The sequence below is a fragment of the Anomalospiza imberbis genome, chromosome 1, assembly GCF_031753505.1.
Source record: "Anomalospiza imberbis isolate Cuckoo-Finch-1a 21T00152 chromosome 1, ASM3175350v1, whole genome shotgun sequence".
In the NCBI taxonomy this organism is placed as follows: Eukaryota; Metazoa; Chordata; class Aves; order Passeriformes; family Viduidae; genus Anomalospiza; species Anomalospiza imberbis.
The window spans coordinates 151,228,291-151,255,623 of record NC_089681.1 but is presented as its reverse complement, the minus strand read 5'-3'; the positions used below and the strand labels follow the sequence as shown (position 1 = coordinate 151,255,623).

General features: G+C 55.5%; 3 protein-coding genes across 3 annotated transcripts; 1 reads left to right on the top strand and 2 right to left on the bottom strand.

Annotated features, from left to right (window-relative positions):
- The first annotated feature begins 879 nt into the window (after positions 1-879).
- LOC137465092 (cathelicidin-B1-like) lies at positions 880-1,999 on the top strand. Its single transcript, XM_068176840.1, has 4 exons — positions 880-1,140; positions 1,386-1,490; positions 1,590-1,673; positions 1,777-1,999. The coding sequence occupies exons 1-4, from the start codon at positions 880-882 to the stop codon at positions 1,903-1,905; spliced, it is 579 nt and encodes a 192-aa protein (XP_068032941.1). The 3' UTR covers positions 1,906-1,999.
- Positions 2,000-2,993: 994 nt separating this feature from the next.
- Positions 2,994-4,609, bottom strand: CAMP (cathelicidin antimicrobial peptide). Its single transcript, XM_068176829.1, has 4 exons — positions 4,287-4,609; positions 3,846-3,953; positions 3,675-3,758; positions 2,994-3,140 (listed from the first exon to the last, which is right to left on the bottom strand). The coding sequence occupies exons 1-4, from the start codon at positions 4,458-4,460 to the stop codon at positions 3,030-3,032; spliced, it is 477 nt and encodes a 158-aa protein (XP_068032930.1). The 5' UTR covers positions 4,461-4,609; the 3' UTR covers positions 2,994-3,029.
- A 3,316-nt stretch (positions 4,610-7,925) lies between these two features.
- On the bottom strand, positions 7,926-27,333 carry KLHL18 (kelch like family member 18). Its single transcript, XM_068188401.1, has 10 exons — positions 27,286-27,333; positions 16,770-16,900; positions 16,466-16,606; positions 14,456-14,654; positions 11,821-11,981; positions 11,580-11,716; positions 10,252-10,474; positions 9,437-9,541; positions 9,130-9,241; positions 7,926-8,312 (listed from the first exon to the last, which is right to left on the bottom strand). The coding sequence occupies exons 1-10, from the start codon at positions 27,331-27,333 to the stop codon at positions 7,926-7,928; spliced, it is 1,644 nt and encodes a 547-aa protein (XP_068044502.1).

Genomic DNA, 27,333 nt, shown 5'->3' with positions numbered 1-27,333 from the left:
AGGAATTTTTCCAGTATCCAGCCGAACTTCCCCTTGTGCTGTCCCTGTCCCCTGGGAGAAGAAGCTGACCCTCACCTGGCTCGGACCTCTCAGCCCCACCACGGCCAATGTGGGAAATGGATTTGAAGGGAATTCTCCAAGCCTGACAGGAGGCTCACACAGTGTGTGCATCCCTCTGCAAACCTTGAGATGAGAAATGCTGGCTTAGAAATGCCTTGGAATAGGACAGACATGGCTGAGAGAGAAATGGAACCGGAAACAAGTTTCAAAGGGTAGTTCTGTAAATAAGACCAGATATTTTGGACAAATAGAGCTAGGAAAGATGCATTGTAGTAGGACTCACAAGGGGTAATTTTAGATTATTAACTTTAAAACATTTAAAGCACGGTGTGGCAGAAGCTGATAGGCCAAGGAACGCTTATAATGTATTGTTAATTAGGAAATAGCTGGCTTCTGATTGTGATGGAGTGAATTATAACATCTGCATTGTCTCACCCTCCACATGAGACTGAAAATGGAATTAAAGTTTTTAAAACGCCTCTCAGTTGCCCCTTCTGTGGGTAAAAAGGAGCTTGATCTGACAGGCCATGTCTGTCACCACCGTCCCTGTCCTCGCTGTCACCCCTGGTCACACATTCCCTCCCCTGGGGACCCCCACGGCAGGGGGACCCCAAACCCGGTGGCCTCTCCCCTGCTGACCGGAGGTGACCGGCACAGCCATCCCCACTGCCCTGGGGAGCGCAGCGGGCTGGGCTGGGCTCCTGGCCACATTCATCCCCCCTGGAATGTCCCTCTGTGCCAGCCCCCTGGTACGCCCGTGGCAGCTCCCATAAAAGCGCTGGCGGCCCGTGGGGAGCAGGACCAGCATCCAGGAGCGGGATGGGGCCGTGCCGAGCGCTGCCACCGCTGCTGCTGCTGGGGCTGCTGGCGCTGGCCGCAGCCTCCACGCCGGAGCCACGCGGATCCACGGCAGGACGGGACGGAGTCACGCTGGGGCGGGAAGGAACCACGGCGGCCTCGTCCTCGCCAGGGTCCCTGAGCTACGGGGACGTGGTGGCGGCGGCTGTGGAGGTGCTCAACGCCAGGGCCGTCAATCCCTACGTCCTGCGGCTCCGGGAGGCTCAGCCCCGGCCTGGCTGGGTGAGTGCTGAGCTCTCCTTTTCCAGGGGAAACTCCAGGACTGGGCAGTGCTGGATCCGGCCCTTCTCAGGGTGGACCTGCCCCATTTTGGGTCTGACCCCCGAGGGACTGAGCGCAGCCAAGTCGGGGCTGAGCCTGACTCGTTCCAGGCTGGATGTGGCCCCTCTTAGGGCTGGCTCCGGCCTGTTGTGGGGCTGGGCACTGGGGGGTGGTGGATCCCTGATGGGTCCTGTCCCTTTTCCCAGCCCTCGGACCTGCAGAGCCGGCAGGAGCTGAGCTTCACCCTGGAGGAAACCACGTGCCGGACACCGGGAATGGCCACCAGCAACTGCAAGAGCCGCTGGCTTGGGGTGAGGCTTCGTCCCGCGGGAACTGGGGATTTTCCATCTGGTGGGGAAACTGAGGCACGAGGGGGTTGGGCTCTCCTGTGTCCCCTCTGTGCCCCACAGGCGGTGACCTGGTGCCAGGGCTCCGTTTTCCTGGAGGGGCAGCAGCCCACGGTGGAGCTCTCCTGCGAGAAGGCGCCGGCTGCGGTGAGGAGGGGCCGGAATGGCTCCGTGTCCCCCTGGCTGCTGGGGGTCCCCCAGGTCCCCTCCTCACCCCCCCAAAGTCTGACCCTGCTCTTTGTTTTCCCAGTTTGGCCGGATCTGGAAATCCAAGGTCAAGGATTTCTTTGGCAAGATCAAGCAGCGTTTCCAGGGGTTCTTCCAGTGCGGTCGGATCTGGATCCGGGACAGGCTCAACCTCAAGGCTCCCAAACCCTGAGGGGTGACACTGCTGTGTCCCCACCCTGTGTCCCCACTCTGTGTCCCCTCCCTGTGTCCCCTCCCCAGGTGCTTCACTGCCAATAAACATCCCTGCATCACTCCTGGTGTCACCCTGAGTGTCCCTGAGCCCCAGTGGGGACCCCGAGCGCTCCCAGCCCTCCCCCAAATCCCCCCGTGCCCAGCCAAGGAGCTGTGAGAGCTGGGAACACCCTGGGGGTCATGAATGGGGGATGTCACGAGTGGGGGGCTCTCACTGGGGCAGATCTGGGGTCCCCCCGCCTCTCCAAGGCCGTGGAGAGGCAAAGGGACCCCCCTGCAGGTGCTGCCCCCTCAGGGACCCCCGACAGCCCCATCCCACCTCCAGCTGCTTCCCGGCCCTGCCGTGCCGTTCCCCGCTACTGTCACCACAAGGGGGACACGAGGATGGGGACGGTGCTGGTGACAGAAGGTCCCAGGGGGAGCGGGATCAGCTCCCCCAAAAAGGGCACAACACGGGCACCACCGGCGTCTCCTCCTGGCACCGGCCTCCTGCAGGGACTTGGAGCCCTGGGATTGTCCTTCCCTGTCCCCAGGACACCTTGGGGGTCCCCCGGAGTCTGTGGGGTCCCCACAGAGGTGTTTGTGGGGAACAGACCCACAGGAATATTGGGGGGACAGGAGGGACACCCGCAGGGGGCTGCAGCCATGACCCTGCTCCAGCCACTTTTGGGACCCCCGTCCCAAACTGGGTCCATCACGGGGGTCCCCTCGGGACCTGAACCCCCCCAGCCCCTCCCTTGCAGCTCCCTGGAGGGCTCACAGTGTCCCCTGTGTCCCCCCCCATCTCCCTTTGCCATCACTGCTGGTTTGGGGGGGACAAGATGCAATGGGGACAATGCCACCATGGGGACAATGACTCTGTGGGGACAGTGACACCCTGGCGATGACGGTGGTCCCTTTTTAGGGTGGGGTCCTGGGGGCTCCCCAGAACAAACCCATCTCTGTCCCCAGTCCGACTCAACCTCCCCTTGAGGAGAATGTGGGGGATCAGCCCCGTGTCGCAGCCGTGCCTCAGTTTCCCCACGTGACAGAGACAGGAGGATGCGGTGCCCACACGGCCACTCCCGGTGGCCCCTTTATTGCTCAGCCCAGCCCCACGGAGCCCCTCACGTGGACGTTGAAGTTGACCCTGGGCCGGAAGCGCCGGACCCTCCTCATGAAGCGCCCGAAGCGGCCGCGCTGGATCAGAACCGGCTGCCGGAGGGATGGGGGGGCTCAGGGAGTGCGGGGGTGTGGGACTGCCCCTTGGGAGCACACCCGGGACCCCACCCAGGGCCCCCCGCACCTGGAAACCCACCCAAGACCCCACTCCAGGGACCCCATCCCCAGGATCCCACCCAGGACCCCACTCCAGGGACCCCATCCCCAGGATCCCACCCAGGACCCCACTCCAGGGACCCCCTACCCAGGATCCCACCCAGGACCCCACTCCAGGGACCCCAAACCTGGGACACTTGGGACCCCATATCCAGAATCCAACACCTGGGACCCCACCCGTGTCCCCATGCCCAGACCCCACCCAGGACACCGCACCTGATGCCCTGCACCCACACCCACCCCTGGGACTCTGCACCTAAAACCCTCCACCCAGGACCCCCCACCCAGCGCCGCTGAGCTCCCCAGGACCCTCCACCCTCCTCTGGAGCCCTCGGGGTGTCCCTGTGTCCTTCTGGGGCATGCGGGGCAGAGGGGGGACCCTCCCCTCCCACCCCCGGCTCCCCCACTCACGTCGGAGGAGGCGTCGGAGCAGCGCAGGTCGATCTCGGGGGAGTCCTGCCGGAACTGCACCGGCCCCGAGCACTCCTTGATGACCTGGGGGGACACGCGGTGTCACCTGGGGACGGCAGCGGACACCCGTGCCCCCTTCCTCCCGCTGCTCCTCCTCCTCCTCCTCCTCACCCCGTTCTCCTTGAAGTCGCAGTCGTCGGGGTTGGTGCGGGCGCTGGCGGCACAGTCCGTCTCCATCATGCTGAAGTTGAGTCTCTGCAGCGAGCTCAGCTCCACGCCCTGGGGACACGGGTGGGTGGCGGGTCACCAGGGGGAGGTGACAGGAGAGGGGTCAGCAATCGGGGTGTCACTAGGGGGGGGTCACCAGTGGGGTGGCAATCACTGGCGTGGGCTCAGGGGCAGCGCTGAGCGCTCACGAGGTGGGGGTCATGAGGGGTGTGTGTGACAAATGAGGGGTCACGAGTGGGGTGACACTGGGGGGACAGGAATGGGGGTCATGGTCACAAGCAGGGGGTCCCGAGTGGGGGGCACTCACCGGGGCAGCCCCAGTCGGGCACCACGAGTGGGGTGCGGGCGTCACGCGTGGGGGGGTCCCGCGTGGGGAGCACTCACCGGGCCGGGCTCGGGCTCCGCGCTGAGCAGCCTGAAGGCGTTCTGCACCTCGGGCTGCTGGTTGTAGGAATCCACGGCCTGCCCCAGCGCCTCGGTGTACGAGAGAGCCGCCGGGGCGGGCAGGGCGCAGGCGCCCCCCAGCACCGCCAGCACCAGCACCCACGAGCTCGGCATCGCTGTCCCCACGGCCACCCCCGGGCCCCTTTTATCCCCCACGGGAGGCTGGGGACCCGCCCCGGCGTTGCCCCTTGGGAAACGCCCGGCCCCAAGCCGCAGAGAGGCCGTTCTTTTGGGGGGACGCGCGGGGCGGGGGGGTCCCCGCGTGTCCCCGTGGATGGGCGGTGGCATCTGAACCCCTCGGGGTCCCCCCTTGGGAGCCCCTTGGCTGGGAGCCGGGGATTTGGGGGCCGGGACCCGTCGGGTGGTGACACGTTGTCGGTGTGAGGTTGGTGCCCGCGGGGTTGCACAACCCCAAAGTTGCCCCATCGCTGTTGCCCAACGCCGAGGGTGCCCCCCGGGTCCCCAAAACCGTCACCCCCACACACGCACACGTCCGACCCCGAAATCTCTTTATTGCAGCCCCGCTGGGGACAGGGGGCGGCGGGACGGTCCCTGCAGGGACGCGCTGGGGGGGGGCCGAGGCCGCGGGGGGGGCCCCGAGGATGATGATGAGGATGATGATGATGAGGAGGAGGAGGATGAGGAGGATGAAGATGAGTGACCTGGGTTGGTGCCAGGGGAGCGGGGCTGGGCGCTGTCACCGGACTGCTGCGGAGAGAAATAAAGGGGGGTTTCACTCCAGAGCCAAAAATCCCCCCGAAGTGAGGGGGACACGTGTCCCACCCCCAGGATGGGCTCCCGGAGCCCTCACCGGCTCCCGGCCGCACTCCACCATCGACAGCGGCACGTCGGGCAGGAAGGTGAACACGGACACCTGGGCCGAGCAGCGCTGCACCTGGGGACAGAGCGGCCTCAGCACGCCGGGGACCCCCCGTGCCCCCGGGTTTGGGGGTCCCACCCCACGCTCACCCTGCCCGGGCGGCCCCGGCAGCCGCGGGGGTCCGGGGCGGGCTTGGGGCAGGGCGGCTGCCGGGCCGTGAAGTTGATGCTGAAGTGCGTCCCCCAGTCGAAGCTCTGCCGGGAGAAAAGCTCCGTGGGGACCCGCACGGGATGGTGCCGGAGCCGGAGCACCCCCCGCGCCCCCTTTTCCTACCGTCCTGGCCACTCCCAGCAGCCGCAGCAGCCGCAGCTCCTGCCCGTGCGTCTCCAGCACGGAGCGCGCCAGCTCCCGGGGCGCGGGCATGGCCGGGGGCACGGCCGGGGCCGCGGCAGCGCCCGCCGCCAGCAGCACGGCCCCCAGCAGCAGCGCCATGCGGGCGGCAGCGCCGGCAATGAGCCCCCGGCTCGGGAGCAGCCTCGGGCTCGGGCTCGGCCCTCGGCTCGGGGCCCCCGGCTCCGGCTCCAGGATAAACAGCGGCCCCCGTGCCGCGGGACGGGATAGGGTTGCCGGTGTTTTCCTTGGCCCGGTGCCGCGGCGGGGAGCGCGCCTGGACCTGCAGGAGATGCGGCGATGCTGGAGCTCGGCAGGGCCGATCCCCCTCCGCGGCCCCTTCCCTGCGCCTGCTCCCAGTTTCTTGGCACGCTGGTCCAGCCGAGATCCTGCTCCTCCCGAGCCGGGAGCCACAGCATCCTCCTGGTTCCCACCGAGAGAAGAACCAGGAGTCCCCTCCCCTCTCCCAGCTTCTTTACACGATTTTGGGTTTTTAAAATCCCTCTCACCCTGCTCAGTTTCATCCAAACACCCAGGCCCAGGTTCTCCTTGGATTCAAGAACACAGGGTTTACCGAGGACTCCACTGTGTGCATCCTGTTCTCCCAGTTTGCCTTTCCCTGGTGAGCGAGTGTCGTTTCCCCAAAATCCAGTATTTTCCTGCTGCCTTTGCAGCCAGGAGCTCCCCTTTCTCCTCGCTTCATCCACAATGGAAAAGCAAAGAGATCCCTGGGGAAGGAACCCCGGGAAGCACATTTGGGAGACACTCGGGATCCCTGGGCCTGGGAACAGCGCTCTGGAAGCCCTGGGGCCATCAACAGTCCTGGGGTCAGGGGAGCTGCTGCTCTTCCAAAGGTATTTGTTCCAATATTCCCAATCCTATGGACACAAGCCCCAGGTGGGAGATGGTGGGAGGGAGAAGGGATAATGAAACACCAGGAGAGCAGCTCACCAGAGCCTCCTCTGCCCATGGAGACCATCGGGAGGGGTCCTGGAGAAGAGAAGATGCCATGGGCAACAACTTCATTCTGATCATGTTTTTTCTTATTTTTCCTTTTTAAAGTCTGAGCAGCACAGAAAAGTCCAAAGGATTCCCATTCCTGGGAAGCCAGCAGTGGATAGATGTGGGAGAAATGGATATGTCCTGATAGATCACATTTATAACCAGATATGCTCATTATACACCCTAAAATATACACAGTACCCCAATATAGACATCCACATATACAGCCAGAGTCAATCCCAGGGATGCTGGGAGCAGGAACAGACACCAGGAGCGGGGCTGGGGGCACATCCCGCTCCTCCCAGCCCCTTGGAACACCAGGATGGGGGGACACGGGGGGACATCCCAAATCCCTGGCAGCTGGGGTCGGGTCACGTTCCTGCTGCCTGGCCCTGCCTGCCCGGAGGAGGTATGGCTGTGCCCAGGGTGGCACGGGAAGAGCCGGGCACGGAGAGCTCCGGAGGGATGGCGGATCACGGGTCATGCAGGACAGGGGCTGAAGGGCTGATGCAGGGAAGATGCTGCCAGGCAGCTCTTTGGCTCTGCCAACGTTCCAAAGTTTCCTGGCACAAAACCCATGGCAAAGACCTTTCCCAGCAGAGCACAACAAACTCATGACGTATTTTCCTTGCCTCTCCTAAAATATCCCAGCCTTTCTGTTCCAGCTGCCTCTTAGGCTTGGAAAATACCTCAATATTTAATTTAAAGGACATCCTGATAATCTGTTTTCTGTTTTGAAACCCTCAGGCTGGTGCCTGGAGTTGTTTCCATCCATCCTTCTCCAGAGCTTGCCCAAACGATCCTGGTTTAACTGAATGTTTCCTCTTCCTGGTTTCTCCATCCTGTGGCTCTTGTGGAGAAGTTTTCCACATCAAGCTGAGGAAAGCACGAGAAACTGGGGGTGTCTTGTGTAAGAAGCTCCTGGAAGCGACAGCGCCGTGTTTGTCCTCTTTGGAGACCCCTCTGTGCAACCAGGACCCCCCAAATCGCTGCTGATGCCCCTGGGAGGGCTCAGGTGGTTTTGCTGCTCCCAGAAGGTGCAGATGGATTTTCCAAGTCCTTGAAGTGGCCGTTTTTATGTCACAATGAAGCCTGGCCCCCTCCCCCAGCCCACAACGGCACTTCCCAAAGGCGCAACCGCAGGAAAACCGACGAGGGATGGATGGATCCGCTCTGCCTGGGCTCCAGAGAAGGCCGAGGGGTCTTTGCTCGCACATAAACTCACCACGTTTGACCCTCCGGGACCTTCAGCCCAAAAAGTTACAGGTGGGGATTACTCTCAAGTCAAGTTTCTTTGTGTTTGGGTCGAGCACCTGGAAATCCTGGCACGCTCGTTGCTGACGAGACGCCCCCAACACCTCCGCCGGTCAGAGGGTGAGGAGCGGCACGCAGCCCACGCCCACCCCGCCCTCGTGGCACACCATGGGCGCCATGAACGTCCAGCGGTTGGTCTCGGGGTCGTACATCTCCACCGAGCTGAGGTTGGACTGTCCGTCGTAGCCGCCCACGGCGTAGAGCCGGCCGCAGTTGGCCACGAGGGACACGCGGCTGCGCCGGGTGTTCATGGGCACGATCAGGTACCACTGGTCGGCCATGGAGCTGTAGACCTCGGCGGCGCTCAGGAAGCCGGAGCCGTCGTAGCCGCCGCACACGAACATGCGGCTGCCCAGCGCGGCCGCGCCGTGCCGGCACCGCTTGTTCAGCATGGGCGCCACCGCGTGCCAGCTGGACGTGTGCGGGTTGTAGTATTCCACCTGCCACGGAGCATGGCCACAATTAGGGATGCTGCTGCCTTGGGAATTGCCCTGTGATGTCCCCCCGCTGTGCTGGCCCTGCTGGGGCACCTCCAAACCGGGAGTGGTTTTGGGTTTCTCGTGGTAAGACAGTGAAGGGATTCCCAGGGAAGAGAAGGGAGCTGGGGAAGGGTCTGGAGCAGCTGAGGGGGCTGAAAGGATTGAACTATCTTCAGTTAAAAGTTCAGCTGCTATGGGGTGGTGCCTGAAGGGTTTGGGTTGGAAGGGACCTTAAAGCTCATCCAGTGCCACCTCTGCCATGGGCAGGGACATCTTCCACTATGCCAAGGTGCTCCAAGCCCTGTCCAGCCTGGCCTTGGACACTTCCAGGGATCCAGGGGCAGCCACAGCTGCTCTGGGAATTCCATCCCAGCCAGGAATTCCTAATTCCCAATCTCCCATCCATCCCTGCCCTCTGGCAGTGGGAGCCATCCCCTGTGTCCTGTCCCTCCATGCCTTGTCCCCAGTCCCTCTCCAGCTCTCCTGGAGCCCCTTCAGGCCCTGCAAGGGGCTCTGAGGTCTCTCTGGAGCCTCCTCTTCTCTCCCAGCCTGTCTCCATATCCAGGGGGCTCCAGCCCTCAGAACATCTCCATGGCCCCGAGTGGATAAATGAGTCACTTCTGTTCCACCTCAGGTTTTTCAGTTATGGGTGGAAGCGACACAATTTGGTGGCACAACCACTTGGGGCTGTTTGGATGCCCAGGGAAAGGACACGGAGCCTTCCAGCCCCATGCTGAAGTGCAGGGGATGAGCCCTGCCGAGGGCCCCCAGGCCTTACACTGTTGAAGATCTGGAGCCCGTCGTGCCCTCCGGACACGTAGATCCGGCCCTCGAACACGGTGACTCCGGCAGCGCTGCGGTTGGAGCTCATGGGGGTCACTGCTGTCCACCTGGGAGGGAGAGGGGAGAGGTTAGCAGGACTCCCACAGATTATTCCATGCTTTTCTAGAGCTGGATTCTACCATCTCTCCTTTCCCCACTCCTTATTCAAACCATTCTCACAGCCCAGATGCCCAGCGGTGCCAGGACACGGAACACCGGAGGGGAACCCCCTGGAAAAGCTCAGGGACACCAAGGGCTCTTACTTGTTTGTTTCTGGAGAGTAGGACTCCACCGAGTTGAGGGATGAGTTTCCATCGTAGCCACCACACACGTAGATCTGCCCATCCAGCACCACCGTTCCCATGGCACTGCAAGGAACAGCAGGACCCTTGGAGGTGGCTGGAAGTGCTGTCACCCTGACCACAACACTGTGACCCCACACACTCTGCCTGTGCCATCCCACCAAACTGCCTTTTCCCTGGATTCACCTCCAAACTGCTCAGTCCCACTTGAACTCTGAGCTCACGAAGGCGAAAGGTGCTCATGGCAGGAGCACCTCAAATCCTGGGCTTGGATTTGGGCCCCTCACAACAAAAAAAGACATCTGGAGTGTGTCCAGAGAAGGGAATGGAGCTGGGGAAGGGCTGGAGCACCAGGAGTGGCTGAGGGAGCTCCAGAGAAACTTGGTGAGGGGCATGTACACCCTCCACCCCTGCCCTGGACAGCCTGGGCCAGGGCTGGACAACCCCTTCCAGGAGGAGTTTTCCCTGTACCCAACCTGAACTCCCCTGGCACAGCTTGAGGCCATTTCCCCTTGTCCTGTCCCTGTTCCCTGGGAGCAAAGCTCAGCCCCCACCTGGCTGCACCAGAAACTAACCAAGGAAATCCCAGCTGCATCCACACTGCCCCACTCCTCCTTTCCCATTTTCCCCACACACACACATTGCTGGGCGCCCACCACCTGCCACCCCACCCTTCCTCCAAGATAATTTTTCCTTGCTTTTCAAGAACCACTCTCCCTCCAGCCTCGTTTTTTCCCTGCTTTTCCTGAAGTCTCCTCCCTGTGAGCTGCACGTACCTCCTCTTACTGTTCATGCTTTCCACTTTGGACCAGGAGTCGGTGTCTGGGTTGTAAACCTCCACGGTGCTGAGCCTCAGCTGGCCGTCGTAGCCGCCGATGGCATAGAGCAGCCCGTTGAGCACGGCCACGCCGACGCGGCTGCGCGCCGTAGCCATGGGCTGGCACTTCTCCCAGCGGTTGGCAATGGGGTCAAACACCTCCACCACGTTCAGAGAGTCGCCTGCATAGAAATTTGCTACTCAAATTAAAAGAGGGAGACCTGATGAAGCCCTGGGATGGTGAGGGGGGGGGGTGGAGGGGTAAAGGGGGTGCTGCTGTGTGCCTAAAGATGGGATTGGCATGGGGAATTTGCCTGCTTTTCTTTGGGAAAATATCTGGGGAAAAAAAAAAAAAAAAGGAATGGGAACCTCGTGAGATTCAGCAAGGCCAAATGCAAAGTGCTGCACCCGGGTTGGAGTAAGAAATCCTTCCCTGTGAGGGAGGTGAGGCCCTGGCACAGGGTGCCCAGGGAAGATGTGGATGCCCCTGGATACCTGGAAGTGTCCAAGGCCAGGCTGGAGAGGGCTTGGAGCACCCTGGGATAGTGGGAGGTGTCCCTGCCCACGGCAGGGAGTGGAATGGGATGATCCTTAAGGTCCCTTCCAACCCATACCATGCTGGGATTCTCTGTCCTGTCCTGTCCTGGGCTCTCACATCCTATTCCAGCCTTCCTGCTCCCACAGAGACATTTCCCAGCCACATATCCCTGCTCACCCCCAGAACGGTAATTGTTCCCGCTCTGAACAATTCCCATTGTTCCCACAAAAGATCGGGGAACATTTCCAAGCTCTGCCGTGCTCTGCACGAGGAGCCTGGACAAGTTCCCTCTGTGGAAGTGGCACCTCCACTGTCCTCCAAGGGGCAGCAGAGACCTGCAAGTCCCATCTGTGGTGCCGCAGCTTCCGGGGAGCGCAGCTCCTCTGTAAAAGGTTATTCCTTGGTCACTTTCTGTTCCCTTTTTACGCCATGGTGAGGCTCATGTCAAAGTGTTGTGATCCCACAACACCAACAACATTGTGGAGATCCCTGCATGTCCTCCTTGGCGCTCCAGGCACGGACACCACCCTCAAAGCCTTTAGGAATCTGTCCTAAATAAGCCTCACCTGGACAGGATTTCAGATGGAAGATGTTAAACTGGGCACAACCACCCTGAGGGTTTCACTGGAAGGGTCAAAGTGCTGCACGGAGGATGAGACACTGCTCCATGCTTCCACGGGAGGGAATTCCATCATCCCATCATCCCATCATCCCACCCAGCCCCTGGTGGTCTTTCCACTGCAAGGTACCTGCTGAGTTGAGTCCCCCCACGGCGTAGATCAGCCCCGCGATGGACGTGCAGCACCGCGGCCGCGTCTTGAACGCCGGCAAGTGCGGCCGGCGCTCCGGCATCAGGTGGTAATCCTTGGCTTCATCAACCAGATCCCTGGAATCGAACCATGGAATATTAAAGAGGAGATCTGACTGCCTGGAGCCTGAGATTGAAGGATGTGACTTTGCCACCCAGCCGACTCCGTGGCCAAGCCTCACCTGCACTTGTGGCAGCAGCGGACCAGGTCGTCCTGCTGCACGCGGTCCGTGAGGAATTGCGGCCGGCACAGGGGCAGCCGGATTTTGGAGAGCAGCTCGGGCAGGAAGGATTCCCTCTGGTCTCGGTCGTACCTGATCCAGGCCAAGGCAGCTTCAAACACCTGCCAGGAGACAGCGGTGGGAAGGTGGAGCGTGGGGGCTGTGCAGGTGGATGGGTGTTGGATTAAGCTCTTTTCTGACCCAGAGATGGGGCAACTGGGAAGTGTTTTAAAAAGTTTTATTCCATTTTCAGTCTCATGTGAAGAGTGAGACAACAGAGATGTTATAATTCATGCAATTACAATCAAAACCCAACTGTTTCCTAATTACAATACATTGTAAGTGTGTCTTAGCTTATCAACTTTTACCACACCATACTATAAATACTTTAAAGCAAATCATCTAAAATTACCCCTCGTGAATCCTACTACAATGCATCTTTCATAGTTCTATTTCTCCAAAATATCTAGTCTTATTTACAAAACTATGCTTTAAAACTTGTTTCTAGTTCCATTTCTATCTCAACAATGTCTGTCCTATTCCATGGCATTTCTAAGCCAATGTTTCTTATCTCAAAGTTTACATACAAATATATACTATGTGGATCTTCTGTCAAACTTTAACAATTCTCAACAAACTCATTTCTCACAGATGGGAATGAAATGACATGAAATCTTGGAATGGTTTGGGTTGTAAGGAACCTCAAGGAGTGCCACTCCCTGCCATGGCAGGGACACCTTCTACTGCCCCAGGCTGCTCCAAGCCCCGTCCAGCCTGGCCTTGGGCACTGCCAGGGATCCAGGGGCAGCCACAGCTGCTCTGTGCCAGGGCCTCCCCACCCTCCCAGCCAGGAATTCCTTCCCAATCTCCCATCCATCCCTGCCCTCTGGCAGTGGGAGCCATTCCCTGTGTCCTGTCCCTCCATCCCTTGTCCCCAGTCCCTCTCTAGCTCTCCTGGAGCCCCTTCAGGCCCCACAAGGGGCTCTGAGCTCTCCCTGGAGCCTTCTCCTCTCCAGGGGAACATTCCCAGCTCTCCCAGCCTGGCTCCATGCAGGTTTCTTTCCTGCCTCCAACAATCCCAACCTCCTGTCCCGTGGGATGGGACATTCAGCACCGAAGTTTGCAGGGAGATGAGGGAGCTGCAAGGAGGATTTTGGCTGAGGAGGTGGCACAGAACACAAAACTGTGTTTATTTAGTGACAGAAGTCTGCAAACTGGAAAGAAGACTGGGAATGGTGCTGCTCCATGAGAAACCAGGAGACAGATTTGATGACAGGGATCCATCTCTGGATAACTAGACTGCAGACACCTGGAGCTGAGCTGGTCCCTTCAGGCTCCATCCCAGACACTGGAAGGGACAGTGAAGCAGTGAAGTCCCTCTCTGAAGCCCCACTGGATGACTCCAGCTACAAAAGGATCCTGCTGCCCTGGTCCCAGTTTAGTTTGGGATCCACATTCCTGGGTTCACAGGACTCCCCATTAAAGTTATTGCAGCCTTTACGACTGACCAGAACAGAGTCATCAACCCTTTCTTGCACAGTGGCATCTGGACTCTCTCCCAACACAATTCCCAAACCTTCCAGTGCAAAAATGCTTCTCCAACAGCACCACAGGAATTAAAAACCCCAAACCAACTTTCTTCCACTCTACAGGATGCTACTGGAATTTCTGAAGGGTGGGGCTGGCAGGTGCAAGGGCAAGGGAACACTTCCCAGGATGGACTCTTTGGATCCTACCTGCTCTGGGAAAAACTGAGTGAGGAATTCTTGGTATGACACAGGAATGTGGCTGGAATGTGGGGCAGGTTCCCCTCCCTCCCTCCCTAAGCCTGATTAAAGAAGCATATTTTTACCCTACAAGGAGAAGCTGAAGGTCTGCTCTGCCTTTGTCACCTCCTCAGGAACGGCAGGATAGATTTCCAGGCTCAAGGACAGACACTGTTTTCCCTGCTCACTGTCAGCCCACACCCATGGATTCTCAAGGCTGTGGGAACACCCTGAACTCCTGTCACTCCCACAAACTCTCTGACAGGAGGGTGCAGTCAGATGGGATTCCAGCTCTTCTCCTGGGGAACAAGGGACAGGAGGAGAGGAAACAGCCTCATGGTGTCCCAGCAGAGGTTTAGGTGGAAATTTTTAGGTGGGAAAAATTCCCTAATGGGAAGGGTTGTCCAGATGTGGCACAGCTGCCCAGGACAGTGGTGGAGTCCCCATCCCTGCAGGGATTTAAAAGCCATGTGGAGTGGCACTTGGGGACATTGGTCAGTGGTGGCTTTGGCAGTGCTGGGGGAAGTGTTGGACTCGATCCTCTCTGAGGGCTTTTCCATCCTCTGTGATTCTGTGATCCTAAAAAAGCCCTGCCTTCTGTTTCTTTAGGAACAAGTCAGTCTGGAGTAGGCACAGGAAACCATCACAGCTCTATCCAGCACCTCTGAGTGTCCCCACTGTGCCAGGACATCTCAGCTTCACTCAGCCCAGGAACAGGGTAATTCCCATTCCCATTCCCATTCCCATTCCCATTCCCATTCCACTCCCAAGCAGAAAGAAACCCCTCAAGGCCAAACCCTCCTCAGCCAAGACCTACACCAGGTACCCACCTGCTCCTCTGACTTCACGTTGAGCTCATCCCTGGAAACGAGCTCCAGGACATCCTCAAAGGGCAGGGCCAGGAACTCCTCGGACATGGAGACCTCCACGAAGTGCTGGTGGATGAAGCTGTTGGCAGCGTCGTAGAGCACCGTGCACATCATGGTCTCGGCAAACTGCCGGACGCCCAGGCAGTTCTTGGGATGAAGCCTGGGAAAGGGGAGGAGGAGAGCAACAGGAATGTCAGGTTAATGGAAGAGAAGATGGCTGCTCCTGGATCCCTGGAAGTGTCCAAGGCCAGGCTGGACACTGGGGATTTGGAACAACCTGGGACAGTGGGAGGTGTCCCTGCACATGGCTGGGATGTGCTTTAAGGTCCTTTCCAACCCAAACCATTCCAGGATTCTGGGAAGCACAGGAGGACACACAGTGCAGTGGAAGATGTGTCCTCTCCAGGGATGGCCATTTCCAGCTCACCCAGAGCTGATCTGCACAAGGAGCTCCAGGTGAATCCAAGGCAGAGCCACAGGATGGAAAACACAAATGTCCCCTTGACCCTGCCAAAGAGGCATTGGATAGATCCAGGTGGCTCTGGAAGCATCCACAGCTTCCCTGGGCAGCCTGTGCCAGCTCCTCCCCACCCTCCCAGCCAGGAATTGCTTCCCAATATCCCATCCATCCCTGCCCTCTGGCAGTGGGAGCCATTCCCTGTGTCCTGTCCCTCCATGCCTTGTCCCCAGTCCCTCTCCAGCTCTCCTGGAGCCCCTTCAGGCCCTGCATGGGGCTCTGAGCTCTCCCTGGACATCTCCCTTCTCCAGGGGAACATTCCCAGCTCTCCCAGGCTGGCTGCAGCCCTAGAGCAGCTCCGGGGCCTCCCCTGGATCTCTCCAGCAGCTCCAGGTCCTTGTGCTGCTGGGTGGGGAACTGTCACATGAGGGTGACTCTGAGGGCTTGGTTACAACACAGCTGCCTAAAAATACCCCAATTCTCAATTCCACTTAAGAAGGAGAGCTCAGTGTCCACGTCCCAGCTCTCCAGGCTGGCCAGAATCCACTAATTTTTGGTTATTAACCAAACTGGCAGCTGTGCACTCAAAACCAGGACTTCACTTAGGACACCTGGCTCCTCCTGGTGGATTTGGGAGAATTTTGGTGGCCAATCCCTGTATTTGGTGGGTGTGTTTAACATCACACCACGGAGTGCCCTGAGCAGCTGCAGAGAAGCCAGGCTGGGAAAAGTGAACACGTCAGACTCCCTGGCAGGGCTGAGAATCCATGTGGAATGTGGACAGAGAGTATCCTAGCTTTCCATTTCCACACCATGCTGTTGGAACAGCCTCACAGCCAAACGCCAGTGAGGAAACTGAAAAACCTGGGACCAATTTAGGGCTCTGCCACAGTTTCCTGTCCAGCTCCTGGGCTGAAGCACTGTGTTCCTCTGCTTTAGCACACATAGCAGCAGGAAGAGCAATTCCTGCCAGGATGGGCTCTCAAAAAGGGAAATGTCTCCTCAGTTTTGCTCTGAGTTTTGATTCCTGTGGCTGGCCAAGGTCTTTTACTGTGTCCCCATAAAGGGGTGATAGGTTATTCTGAAGATAATGAGAATGGTAGGAGAAGGGGGCATGGCTTCCCACTGGGATATTGGGAAGGAATTCCTGGCTGGCAGAGTGGTGAGGCCCTAGAGGGAATTCCCCGAGCAGCTGTGGCTGCCCCTGGATCCCTGGCAGTGTCCAAGGCCAGGTTGGACACTGGGGCTTGGAACAGCTTGGGATAGTGGGAGGTGTCCCTGCCCTGGCAGGGGTGGCACTGGGTGAGCTTTCAGATCCCTCCCAACCCATTTTGTGTTCTGTAACTCTACAGATGCCAGGTTTTGGGATGCATGCTCCTCATCCTGCTAGAAGGACACATCCTGCTCCTCCCAAGCTGGACACAGGTGACTGAACCTCACTGCTGCTGGGGAGCAGCTGGAATCTCCCCAGAATTCCCCTGGAATTCCCCCAGGACCCCCCCAGTCCCACTCACCTCTCCCTGAGGAAGGTGCAACAAGCGTCCTTGATGTTCTGCAGCTGCAGGAAACTCGCCCCCATGAGCAGGGACTGCACGTTCTGCTGGTCTATGGCCAGGTGACCGTTGTAGGCAAAGTTGATCAGAGCCTCCAGTGCACTGAAAACAGGGAGAAAGGGCAGAAAATGCACTGAGTTCCAGCTGGGATAGCACTCTGCCAACAGCAGGATGTTCTGTGGGATCACTCACACTGAGAACGGGCTTTGAGCCTCGCACGCACAACGAGGCAGGGCAGTCCCTGGGATTTCCCTGGGAACTTTACCTGGGATCCATGCCCTGCATGACAATCTCATCCTGCTTGCACTCCATCATGTCGTTGGTGAACATGGCGTGGAAGTAGGGGATGGAAGCTGCCAGCACGATCCGGTGAGCGCTGAACTTATGGTCCCCCACCTAAACCAGGGAGAACAGGGATCAGCACCAGCCACTGCTCCAGGGATTCCCTGCAGCTGGGATAAGTCACCTGGGGGGAGCTTTGGAAGGAATTTGAGATGGGACCTCTGAGCTGGTTTTGATGATGTGGTTTATTTTCTTATCTTTTACGTGGGCAGGAAGGGTGAGCTCAGCTCACACCTTCACAGCACGGTTCAGAAGGTCACGAGTTAGTTAAAGACATTTTAAAGAGTTATTGACCAATAAAACACTGCCAACAAGGACATTTATGTTTTTGACCTTAAATATTTCATCCTTAAATATTATATCCTTAATTATGTCCTAAATATTAATATTATATCCTTAAATATTTTGTCTTACAGACCCATGCTGCAGTGTAAGCTTTCTTAGCCAATCATGTTATGATACACAAACTTAGAGTACAGCACTCTAAACTTCTTGTTTACCTCTGTAACTACTTTTATTTTTATATCCTAAACTCGAAAACTCTAATCTTTCCTTTACTTTGCTTAACGTGTCTCTGCTTTAAACTACAAATCCACATTCTCCCTTCCAGCACCTCAGTTTGGAAGCCTTTTCCAAGGTCTCAGATCAAATCCTGGGTTTAATTCTAAGCTTTGGCTTAGAGGCCCAAAGTTCTGAGAGTTCCCCGCATTTCGGATTCCAACATGCAGCATCCAAGAACCCAAGCCTGCTGCAATAAAGCAGATGGGACTCAGTTTTTTTTTTATGTAGGAAAAGATTTTTTTTTTTTATTATTTATATAACTCTTTTTTATGCAGGTTTTACAGACTTTGTGTTTAACTCTAATTGTTTAACTCTAGTAGTTTTTTTGCTACTCAATTTATTGGCTAAAATCTGGTTTTGTGTGTACGTGTTAAGACTCTCTATTTTTAAACTGTTTACATATTTTCCTTACTGATTTTTATGGGACAGATTAATTGTTTATGTAGGTGTCAATGGTTCTTTTACTAAAATAGGTTATTTAAAAAATATTTTCTTATGGGAACTTACAAGCTAGTTGTTAGTTTAGCTAAAGTAGCAGGGCTTAAACTATATTTTCTAATTTAATTTAAGCTATATTTTCTAATTTAAATTATTTAATAAAGAATTTTATTTTAATTTAATATAATTTATTATATTTTATAATTTATTATTGCTTTTATAATTGCTGCAAAATCCTCAGCCCATCCATCTCCAGAGGAATGCTGCTTGGATTCAGGAATTCCATGATTCCCAGCAGTTTCCCTTCTCCCTCAGAGCCAGTAAACACAAACTTGCCAGGGGTTTGGAAAGCAGAATTCCTGCCAGGTGGAAAAAAGGAGGCACTTTTGGAGAGCCTTGTCTCTGTGCTGGGCAGCTCAGGTGTGCCTGGATTATGCTGCACAAATCCTCTTCTCCTGCATTTTGCAGCATTCCTAATTCCCAGAGCAAAATCAGCAGATGGGGAAATTTGAAGGAGTTAGAGATGGGATTTCTGAGTTGGTTTTGATGGTGTGGTTTATTTTTTTATTTTTTTATATAGGTAGGAAGGGTGAGTTTAGTTTACATCTTTATAGCAGAAGCTCATAAGACCCCTAGTTATAAGACTTTTAAAGGATTTAATAAGGATATTTATATTTTTTATATAATCCTTAAATATTTTGTTTTATGGATTCATGTTACAGTGTAAGTTTTTTTAGTTAATTATGTTATGACACACAAACCTACAGTATTGTATTTTAAACTTCTTGTTTACTTTTGTAACTATTTTTAGTTTTTCTACATCTTAAACTCTAAAACTTTAAACTTTTCTCTACTTAATTGAACATGTTTCTGTTTAAAACTACAAATCTATAGTTTTGCTTTTAGTGTCCAAGTTTGGAAGCTTTTTCTAAGGTCTTAAATCAACTCCTGTGTTTAATTCTAAGTTTTGGTTTATAGGCTTAAAGTTTTGAGAATTTCAGTATTTCAGATTTTCAGTATTTCAGATTCCAGCATCAGGAGGTGAGGTGGTCCATGACAGCTCATGGACAAAGCCCTTCACATTTATATCTGTGTGACTTTTTGGGATGAAGGGCTGTATCCATCCCTTCTCCTAACTCAAAACCACGCAGAAAACATCCCAGGGGCTCCAAGCCTTGAGATATCTGCAGAGTCACTGCCAGCCTCCTCCTGGGCACACGGTGGGATGGGGAATCTCTGGGAAAAGGAGTCAGGAGGAGTCCCAGGGTCCACGAGGAGATGGAGCTCCAGGCCACCTCCCTGGCCCTGGAGAGGAAGGAATGTTGGAGAATGGATTCCCACCCCAGCTTCACACAGAGAGCACAAACTCCAGCCCGGCCAGAGCTTTAAAAACACCAAAATACAGCAGATTCCATAAGGCAAGGCCATAAAGGGAAGTGATTCCAGAACCTGAGAGCCCCTCCCCACATCCCTGGGATTTTCATTCCCTCCCTCCCTGCCAGGTGAGGACTCTCTGTGTCCCGAGGTGCTGCTCAGGGTGGGGAAATCCCTCAGGACACTCTGCTGCAGCTCTGGGTTTGGGAATTCCCAGTGGGAAGGGCTGACACAGTGTAGTTGTTGTTGTATTCATTGAAGGGATGGCATTACCATCCCATTAAGATTGATTATTGTTTAGATAACATCAACCTTAAAGGTTATGAGGTTTATAAGATAGTAAGTAGTCAGCCATAGTCTAAGATGGTTATAAGTTCTTTGCTGTAAGCCAGTATATAATTTCCTAATCCAATGGACAGTTATAGAGTGTATTTTGGTTTTTTAACTTACTACCTTTATTTTTTTTCTACTGCAATGGGGATACTTTTGTCTAATAAGGTCTTATTATATGTATACACATATTTTACACATATTAAAATATCTAAACTCTTAGTTTATTCTATATAATCACATTACTACATTATTAGATTATAAAACCCCTCATCATCTTATCTAACACAGTTTCTTACTTACTTAAGGCATATTCTTACCTATAACTACAGAAACATAAGTGTATGATTTCTCTGTTCGGTGTCTGTGTTCCTTGCTTTCACATCAATCTAGGCTTCTTCTAAGGCTGTAAATCAAACTCTTTTGTGTTTGTGAGGATTTCTATCTTTCCAATTCCCACAACACAGGAGCAGCCACAGCCTGGGTGACCACGGGGACAAATCTGCTGCTTGGCCTGTCCACATTCCAGCCTGGAGGCTCGGGAACACCCGACCTGCTCTGCAGGTCCCTTCCAGCCCATCCCTTCCCCACGGGAGAGGCCATTCCATCACCAGCCGCTCCTGGCCCAACCCACTGAATTATCAGCAATAAATCCCACTATTGATACACCTCCGTGCTGCTGGAAATCCCTTCCCCCGTGTCTCAAACATCCCAACACACACAAACACTCCAGTTTGCCTTTTGCTGTTTCTGAAAGGTGAGAGAACAAGGCCTCCTCTTATCTCTGAAATCCTGTAAGGAATTCACTCCAACTGGAATAGTTCATTTGGTTTGTTTGGATGAGTGCTCCCATTCAGGCTGAGTGTGCAAGAAAAGCAACATTTTACTTGACTTTCATTTCCCCCTAAGCCCAAGCTGCCAAAAATCACAACTGTCCAAATCTCATTTCAGCTTTTTAATAAATGAAACGCGGTGCTAAAATTGAACAGGCACCTCTTAAAGTGAAACACCTGCTTCAAATGCATACAGTGACCTTCTATTTATAGGCAAAATTATCTTTATAACTAAAGATAACAGGAATTTCAACACCAAGGTTATATTTACTCAAACCCCAAGCCTGTAGTGTGACCCAAGGAGGAGAAAAAAGCCCTTATTTCAGAAAGTAACTGTAATTTACAGAGCCCAGGTGGCAGCTCTGGGCCCCTCATGACAAGAGTGACATTGAGGAGCTGGAGGGTGTCCAGGGAAGGGAACAGAGCTGAGAAGGGGCTGGAAAACTCCTGAGGGAGCTGGGAAGGGGCTCAGCCTGGAGAAAAGGGGGCTCAGGGGGGACCCTGTGGCTCTGCACAGCTCCTGACAGGAGGGGACAGCCCGGGGTGTCGGGCTCTGCTCCCAGGGAACAGGGACAGGAGGAGAGGGAACGGCCTCAGGCTGGGCCAGGGCAGGCTCAGGTTGGATTTGGGGAAAATTTCCTCATGGAAAAGGGGGTGAGGCCTTGGAAGGGACAGCCAAGAGCAGTGGTGGTTCCCCATCGCTGGTGGGATGTGACATCCATGTGGATGTGGCACTTGGGGACATGGTCAGGGGTGGCCTTGGCAGTGCTGGGTTGTGGATGGAGTCAGTGATCCAGGAGGGCTTTTCCAACCTAAAGCATTCCATGATTCCATGCCCCCAGTCCCTGTCCAGGGGTGGAAGGGTTCCACCAGGCTGCAGTTCCAGGGGTGCACCAGAGGAGCTACCACCAAACAGCCTCATTACCTCCTCCACAGCTGGGCCTTGCAGAGCAAACACCCCCAGGCATCCTCAAGATTCCTTGGGCTAAGGACAGCTGGGATGAAATCCCTTGACTCTGGGCACTGCTGCCCCTCCAGGTGCTCCCAGACTGGGAATGTTCCCTGTGAGCAGCGAGATGCACGGAGCTGCATCAGCAAAGAGCCTGGGAAATATTCCCTGTGCTGGACAAGGCAAAAGCTGCGATTCCTTCTCTTTGGAACTTGCTCCTGGAATGGTGGGGAGCCCTTGGGGAGATGGAGAAATTGGGATCTCTGCTCTAAAAGCATCAATGTGTTCATTCCATCAGCGCTTCGTGGCGAGTCCCCAGGGAACAGCTGCACTTCCTGCTGCAGGCAAAGGACAAGATTTTCCTGTGGAATATGGAAAATCCTTCCAAGGATGAGTCCATTCAGTTCATCCTCTTGTTTCCCAAAGTGCTCCCTTCCTCCACAGCCAACGGCTCTCCCTTTCCATGACTAAATTAATGCACTTTCCTGATGGAGTTGCCTAAGGAGAAACTGGGAAAGAGCTCATCCTCTTCCTGATACCATTCCAGGATGTTCTGTTTTATAATTCATGCTTTTAGGTCCTTTGCTTTTAAGGCAAAAGATTCTGTTTTCCAGAAGAAGGAACTTTGCAAGCATCCCTCCCGACCTCAGGAATCCTGGAATTCTCTTCTGACATGTCTCTGAGAGGGTAACAAAGGAATCTGGGCCCAGACACCCCCACAGCCCCAAATGAACAAATTCCAGGGCACAAGGAGCCTTTCTCCAAGGAAAAGGGTGTAGGTGGGAGAAAGGCATTTCTTGTGTTCCTGACGTCACCACCCTGCAGCGCTGAGAACTTGCTGACTTTTGTGCTGCAAAGGTCTCCAAAACCCCAAATCCATCTTTTCTGAGAGGAGGCTGGCACTGAGGGCATGGAGAGGCCAGAGCAGAAGCAGAGCTGGTGTCCAACCCCTCCCAGCCCAGTTTGCCAGGAAGAGCTAACGGGATGCAGCTGGATCAGGACAATCCAAAACAAATCCAGGCTGGGGGGACAATGAGAAGGGAAGGATTTGGGGCTGTTGGTGGATGAGGAGCTCCACATTCCCTGGCCAGAACCCCCTGTGCCCTGGGCTGATCCCCCAGTGTGGGCAGCAGGAAAGAGGGAATTGTGAATGGCTTCCCAGTGCCAGAGGGCAGGGATGGATGGCATCCTGGGAAGGAATTCCTGGCTGGGATGGAAGTCCCAGAGCAGCTGTGGCTGCCCCTGGATCCCTGGAAGTGTCCAAGGCCAAGTTGGACACTGGGGCTTGGAGCAGCCTGGGATGGTGGGAGGTGTCCCTCTCATGGCAGGGGTGGGAATGGGATGATCCTAAAGGTCCCTCCAGCCCAAACCATTCCAGGATTCCATGAGAATGGTCACCAATTCCTTTGAAACAGAGGACACATCCCCTCTGGATGTACAGGAAAGCCACACTCCCAGAGAATTCCCTGCCAGCTCAGAGAAACCCAACTCTTTTTTGGAATTCCAGTCCCTCCACTTCCCACCTGGACAGGGAGCATCCCGAGGGGATCAGCTCCAGCCCTGCCCTCCTCAATGCTCCTGAAGGGACAGCAGAAAGGAATTTTGTGTTCTCCTGGAACTAAAAATCCTCATATTTTCTGTAAGGGGAGAGCTGATGGCAGCCGAGAACTCGGGGGAATCACATCCAGGCAGAATCCCAAAGAATTCCTGTCTGCTGGGTGACAAGGTTGGAATCACATCCTCATCCTGCAGCTCTCCTGTGCACAATGGATCATCTGTTCTTCCAGTCTCTCCCATAAAACAGATATTCCCTCTCTTTCCAGGGCTGTTTTCCTGGAAGATCTCCCGAACATGCTGCAACATCTGCTGAACAGCCAGGCACTGAGTTGTCAAGGATCCTGCTGGGATCAGGCAGGCAGCCTGAGCTGTCTGGAATTCCACTTATCCAGGGGCTCCTCCACCTCTGCATCAGCTCTCGGGGGTGCAGCTGCTCCAGTCTGGGGGGTTTGGGGTTAACAGTCTGCTCTGGAAAAACTGGGATCAGGATGGGAGAGAAGCCACCAGGGCTGTGACCTGTTGGTGCCATTTGGATTGCACACCAAACAAATATTGTACCCTCTCCACAGCTGGGAATTATTTCACGTTACCAGACCTGGGTTATATTTTAGGAGACTTTTCTAATTAGTCTTGGAGTTAGTCATGGAAAAATGGCATTGGAGTGGCTCAGATCCACAGGAGGAGCTGCAGCAGCAAGAGGAGCTCACATCAACTCCGCTCTCCAAGGATTTGGGGAGGCACAACCCTTCCCTCTTGCCACAGTTTGGTCAGGATTTCTGGAGGTGCCAGCCTGGCACTTGGAACATTCTCCTCCAGCTCCAGTGGGAGCCAGCAGGAGGTAGGAAGGGATTTATTCCCTCTTAATTTGTAAGGAAGGAATAGGATAGATCCGTTTGCCCTGGTTTCTGCATTCCAGCAGCCTCTGATGTGTCCCTGGAGAGCGCTTGGACCTTGGCCTGGAGCACAGACAGCACATCCCAGAAAACAAAGCTGCCCAGGCTGCTTTCATCCTGCAAGGATGAAACAACTCCAGAAACAATGCTTAGGAAGAACACCAGCACCGAGGAGCTTCTTTTGTGCTGTTAAAAATCAGATCAGGATCCGCGCTCAGGGAACGGCCCCAAACGCGTGAGCCGGAATTCTTGGGGCTTTTGCAGTGTTTAGTTGTGAGCTGCAAAGGGAAGAAGACTGGAAACCCACTACAACTAAGGAGGAGAGGTTCTGAGAGAGGAATTCTGCCCCTTGGCTTGTCCACAGCTGGAGTTCAAAGCCTCAAACCCCACCAAATTAGAAGAAAATAAAGGCTCAGAAGCCTCATTTCTGCTCTCTCCGTGATTATTCCAGGCCTGGTGTCTCCCTGCTCCTGCTGGAACCTCCATCACCTTTTCCACCACCAACAGGACTGGACGAGGAGGAAAGCACAGCTTCACCTTCCAGAACACGACTGGGATGGGGATCAGCTGGGGAGAAGGGTTGGGTTGGTTATTTTATGGCCACACCAACGCCCAGCCTGGTGATTCTCACAGAAGAAAGCAGAAATGTGGCTTTGCTAAGCAAAATTCCTACTTTTTCCAAAGGAAAAGGACTAACCACAGACTGAGGTGTGTCTCCTCCCTGCAGTCCATCCATGTGTGCTCCTAGCAAATGAATACTTAATTAAACATTTCGGAGAGGCTCCAAAGGGAGTTCCGAGGCAACATCAGGAGCAGCCCTGAGCTGCAGCTGTTAAAGAGACAGGGAGAGAAAAGAACTTCCCAACTCCATCAGGCAGAGCATTGGGCATGTCATGATCCAACTTCTGGGACAAAGAGGTGGTTGGAAGCTTTTTGGTTTAGAGATGGGACAGACAAAAAGTAGCAGGTGTGGAAAAAGGGGGAATAAATTCACTGCAGTGGTGTGGGAGCACCTGGAGGTTCCCCTGGGTTGGACTTGGAATGTTTCTCCAAGCTTTTATCGGAGACTCCTGGAATGGGCTGGGCTGGGAGGGATCTCAAGGATCATCTAGTTCCATCCCTGCCATGGCAGGGACTTCCCACTGTCCCAGGCTGCTCCAGCCTGGCCTTGGACACTTTCAGGGATCCAGGGGCAGCCACAGCTGCTCTGGGAATTCCATCCCAGCCCCTCCCCACCCTCCCAGCCAGGAATTCCTAGTTCCCAATCTCCCATCCATCCCTGCCCTGTGGCAGTGGGAGCCATTCCCTGTGTCCTGTCCCTCCATCCTTGTCCCCAGTCCCTCTCCAGCTCTCCTGGAGCCCCTTCAGGCCCTGGCAGGGGCTCTGAGCTCTCCCTGGAGCTTCTCCTCTCCAGGGGAACATTCCCAGCTCTCCCAGCCTGGCTCCAGAATAGAGGAGCTCCAGCCCTGGAGCAGCTCCATGATCTTCACATTCCTCCCTTGCTTCTGGGTAAGAATCACCCAAACTCTGTCCCTGCTGGAAACCCAGCCTGGATTTCCAGTGGGAAAACCTTCCCGAGCCAGGGCAGGGCAGAGAAGTTTGTGCTGGCTGATTTTGGGGTGCCTCAGTGATCCAAAGCCACCTCCAACTTCCAGCTGAGACAAACTCCTGCTTGAAAGCCTCAGCAGCTGGAGCAGCCAGCCTCTTCCTGGCAATGGCTGCACTAATCCCACCACCCCGTGGGCACTGGGAAAAGGGATGGCCAGAGGCAGAAGCAGCACCAGGTGGGATATTTTCACAGCATGGCTTGAGACAAACGAATGAAATGCTTGGAATTCCAAGCTGTGGGTGTAGGAGGGAAAGCTGGAATGCTTGAAACAACATGGACAGAGGACTGACAACTCAGCCGGTGCTGCTGGCATCTGTCTTGGGGATTTTGGGAAGGAATTCTTCCCTGTGAGGGTGGGGAGGGGCTGAGATGGAATTCCCAGAGCAGCTGTGGCTGCCCCTGGATCCCTGGCAGTGCCCAAGGCCAGGCTGGACGGGGCTGGGAGCAGCCTGGGACAGTGGGAGGTGTCCCTGCCATGGCAGGGGTGGCACTGGATGATCCTTTATGTTCCTTCCATCCCAAACTGGTCTCTGATGGTTTTGACCTTTCCTAATAAGTTTTAAACCTCTGTAGGGATAAAGAGGATTTAAACAGCTCTCTGCTATGGAAATTCCACAGAAATGGATAATTATTCACAGGCATTTTATAAACAATGGTGAGGAATTTATCCAAGATAAGACTGGGATTATAAACCTCCTACCTCCTCATCTTGTCTCCCAGAAACATGGGACTGCCACGATCTGGTCATCTTCTCCTGCCACACCAACACCCAGTTTAATCCTAAAACCACTACACTCTGCATCCCAAAGCAGCTTTGCCACAGAATTCCCCCAGCTTCCAGCCCAGACTGTCAGCAATATCACCCTGCAGAAGGAGCGAGCACTCCCGAGGAGGATCCCGAGCCTCGGTCCCTTCCCCCGGGGCTGAAGCAGCCCCCGTATCCATGGAATGCTCCCCATCCCACATCCCGGCAGGCCCAGCCCCCTGGCAGGTTTCAGGGTGAGTAGGCTGGCAGCACCTTCCCGTTTAATTAAAGCGCGGAGTTAATTCTGCGGTGACTCAGGGCTGCGTGTGGCTCCCAGCCCACCAACTCCTGCGAGTCTGCAATCCTGAGGGATTCCAGCAGCTCCTGCCTGGCACAGGACACTGCCAGCCCTCCCAGCCATTCCCTGCAGAGCCAGGGACACGGTCCTGAGCGCTTACCACGCTCGTGGATGAATGCTAAGAAGGGATGATTCCCATAAGGGAATGGTTCCCTGGGGAAAGGCATCCAGAGGTTGGCCCCCAAACCTGGATCCACAGCCCCTCCGAGACCCCGCAGGGCTGGGAAGGCCCAAGAGCCCTGACACCCCACCAAGGGGCTTTGGGAGGGGTCTCAGCTCTGTCTCTGCTGCCAAAGCCGTGGGAAGGGGGGACCTCAGCTCCCGCTCCTGTCCCCTTTATCCCCCACCAAAGGGGTCTGGGGGAACTCCAGCTGCCTCCTTCCCTCTGGAAAACAGACTGGGGGGTCCCTCACCCCCTCTGCTAAGGGCTGGGGTCCCTCCTCAGGGGCCTGGGGGCTCCTCGAGAGCCCCCTCCAGAAGCTGAGCTCCCTCAGCACCCCCAGGAATGGGGGGGTCCCTCAGCATCCCCCTCCCCCAGACCCGTGACCTCCTCGGGGGTCGAGGTCCCCCCTCAGTGTCCCCTCAAGCACCGGGGTCCCCGCTCAGGAACCGGGGCGGTCCCTCGAGGTCTCTCAGCCTCCTGAGGGGTCGGGGTCCCTCCTCCCCATCAGGGACCGGGGGTCCCTCGCTGTCCCTCGGGGCCCGAGGTCCTTCAGCCCCGCTCAGACCCCTCCGGGCTCCGGTGGTCCCTCGCCCCCCCACCCCGCCCCCGGGGGCCGGGCCGCACCGCACCTTGAGCGTCACATCGCAGAGCTTTCCCTGCCGCCGGATCTCGCCCAT